The 3301-nt window shown below is 40.3% G+C and overlaps 1 protein-coding gene across 1 annotated transcript; it reads right to left on the bottom strand.

Annotated features, from left to right (window-relative positions):
* Positions 1-839: 839 nt before the first annotated feature.
* On the bottom strand, positions 840-2412 carry LOC103939702 (dof zinc finger protein DOF2.4-like). Its single transcript, XM_009349812.3, has one exon. The coding sequence runs from the start codon at positions 2094-2096 to the stop codon at positions 1056-1058; it is 1041 nt and encodes a 346-aa protein (XP_009348087.2). The 5' UTR covers positions 2097-2412; the 3' UTR covers positions 840-1055.
* Positions 2413-3301: the final 889 nt, after the last annotated feature.

The raw sequence follows: 3301 nt of genomic DNA, 5'->3' as shown, positions 1-3301 counted from the left end.
AACCGGACATGGACTGCTCCGAGCCTTTCTTGAGAGTGCAGAGTTGACCACGAAGAGTGCGGATGTGAGTCTTGGAGAGAGGAGAGAAACACTTTGCAAGAAGAGACCAAACATCGAAACCGTAGGTACAAGGAATCAGTATAGATCGTATAGAGGGTGAGCAGGTAGCCTTGATCCAACTGAGGACAAGTTTGTCCCGAGCATAATTTGGATTGACAGAGCCATCAGCAAGCTTCTTTAGAAGTTTGGAATTGGTGGTTAGGACATCTTCCATACCATGAATTTCAAGAATATCTGAAAATTAAGATCTCCAACTGAGGTAATTATTTATGTCCATGAGAGAATTGATTGTGTGGGAGATGTTGAAGGTGGTGGGGTGCGAAGTAATATAGAAGCCATAGAGGATCGTACTGTGCGAAGCTTTAGCTTGGGAAAAAGGATGATACCATATAAAGAAACATAGAACGGCAGAAAGGAAATAGAGCAAAGAATAAGAATATCTGTTATGGAGAAATGCTCAATTGTTTGCTCATTCTATTGATACAGAATAAATACAATCAGAGAGTTGACTTTGTACAATCTATAACAGGCAACTTATAACTATTAATTAGTTACATAAAACAATATGGAGAGATTAATTGGTGGGATCATGACATAACAGCAGATTCATTGGAGAGATTAGAGGTTGATTTGATACTCTTGTCAATCCTCATGTATGAAAAAAAAATAAATAAATAAATAAACAATTCAGTTCCTTATCAAAATTTCAGGCATCTAATTAAGGAGATCCCCTTAAATTTTTATGGAAATTATGATGTGATGATAAAATCAAGAACCACTAACAAGTAACAAAACATTTAATTTCCTGGTCCTTAGTTGGTACACCCTCCCTCATATGTCCCTTACACCTTAAAACACACATACAGACAGAGAAGAAGAAAGAGTGGCTATTAGCTACTGAGGCTAAAGCCATAATAAGTATCACAACCCACACAAACATAACCAAAAAATCAACCAAATTAAAGAAAAAGTAGAACCTAACTGAGGCTAAAGACTTAATGATATGCACCATTGGTTGTCGGAAGATCAAATGACCACGCGGTAAACGCCGGGTTCCAGTAACCCATTTCGCCACCGCCAACCGCCGGAGACGAATCCAAAATCGATGACGTGGAATATGAAGACAATGATGAGGAGGATGAAGACGCCACCACATTATTTAGTTGGTCGGAATAATAACTACCTGATTGTGATGTTGATGGTGTTAGCCTCTGAAACAATTCTTGAATTCCAATATTGCTGCTTTGAACTTCATGACCAACAATGAAACCGTTTTGTTGGTGTTGGTGATGGCTTGGAGGTGGTTGATTTTGGTTGTTGTTTCTCCAGAAAGAGCTGCACAGGCCAAGTGAAGGAGCCTGGCACACTGGATCCAACCCCAGGGTTCGAGCAGTATTCATTGCAATTGCCTCAGTAGTCATCATGTGGGACCCAATCATATTCATACCTCCCTCTTGCTTCACATTTACAGAATTACAAAGTTGATTAGGGTTAGGGTTTTGATGATGACTGGCTTTTAACAGGGCTAGTAAATGAGAATTCTGGGGCGAGCCCCATAGTATTGGGCTTGCTTGGACCTCCTGATCGAACCCCCCACCAAATCCTGAACGGCCAATCTCTGACACCACCGTTTTCAACTTCCCTGCGGCGGTCTTGCCTATGGAAGCCGTTGACCCGGTGACACTCTTGTTTTTTCTATAGCCGCCGCCAATTGGAACGTTGCGGAGGGCTCCTCCTTTTGTCCAGTAGCGGCGACAGGTCTTGCAGAAGTGGCGGGGTTGAGTGAGGTTGTAATTGTTGTAGTAGCAGAACTTGGTGTTGGAAGATTCGCATCTTGGGCATCTCAAGTTCTCAGTACTTGATAAACCTGCCGTGATTGTTGTGGTGGCGGTGGCGGTGGTAGTTGTTGAGGAAGAAGGGGATGGTGAAGGAGACAGAGAAGGAGAACAAGTAGTACCACCATGAAAGGTGAAAGATTTCCTCTCTCCTCCTTCTATGTTACTAAGGCCTGCACCTCCAAACAGTTCCTGGATCATCTTGGTTTTTTTATTTACTCTTATTCCTAGATCTACAACAATCCAAAAGCAAAGAGAAAAACAAATAAAGATAAAATCTTTTTGAGCGTAGTAGTATTTAGTGGAGAGAAAGCTAAAGAGATGAGAAAGTGGTTTTTGTTGTGTATTTAGTGTTTGTGTGATCTAGCCACTATATATATTATGTGCGAGGATATTGAATCGGAATATAGATATTCAAATAAAATGACTTGCTTTGAGACTTAAAGACTTAAGTTGTGGGGGACTTTGTTGGCAAATATTCTTGGGGTGTAAATGAATGGAGGGATTGCATGGTGGAGGAAGCTTTACTATATATAGGGTTACTGCATGTGGAAGACAGTATTTATGACAACTTCGATCTATATAGCTAAGCTAGACAGCATAAAGTGGTATTTAATTTTGGTGGATTCGGAATTCAGTTGCAAGTGGTTAATTTGGGAAGGAAGCAAATGGTCTTTTCCCAAATTCCTAGTCTTTTCTACCCTTCTGATCATCCAACGCTTTTGTCCTATGAAAAAATACAAGTTTAACAAGACTGCATTATTTCCCTAACGATTCCAATAACAGTTAGCCGAAGGAACTTAATTAAATCCAAATCACCTTTTCTTCTGTATTATCCATGCAGCTCTTGAGTGACCAACTAAATATGATACTGAAAAATTAGTCACTCTAGCTAGCTACTTAACTAGTGTGCTAAATTTCTGATTAAGGACCCAATGAAATGATACATTGAGCAAAACCCAAATTTCTTTTATCCAAATCCCAAGTGTTTTGTAAGTATATAAGTTTATTTCTTCTCAATTTTTGAGAAAGTGGGGGGCTTAAATTAGTGCAGAAACGCTTTTGCATTGTATCAATTATAAACGAATGGCTTGGCAATTGGCATTATAAAATGAGACGTTTTATATTACAGGAAGTGGGGGGTACAGAAGAGAATATATAATGATAATAGCAATCAAGTTTTCTAAAAGAATAATCTTTGTTGTGTGTGTGTGTGGGGGGGGGGGGGGGGGGGGGGGGGGGGGGGGGGGGAGGGGTCGTCTCTTGTGTTTCCTTCCTGAAGATGCTGTTCGAGAATCATCATTATAAGTTCGAGGAGTTGGCTAATCACATGGAAGTACGTGTAAAGCCAATGCCCTATAGCAACTATAAAGCCACTGCCCGAAAGTTATGGATTCAATTTGCCT

The sequence above is a fragment of a genome, unplaced genomic scaffold (genome assembly GCF_019419815.1).
Source record: "Pyrus x bretschneideri cultivar Hongxiangsu unplaced genomic scaffold, Pyrus_bretschneideri_v1 Contig59, whole genome shotgun sequence".
Lineage (NCBI taxonomy): Eukaryota > Viridiplantae > Streptophyta > Magnoliopsida > Rosales > Rosaceae > Pyrus > Pyrus x bretschneideri.
The sequence above is the reverse complement of the archived record's forward strand: the minus strand, read 5'-3'. Positions and strand labels throughout refer to the sequence as shown.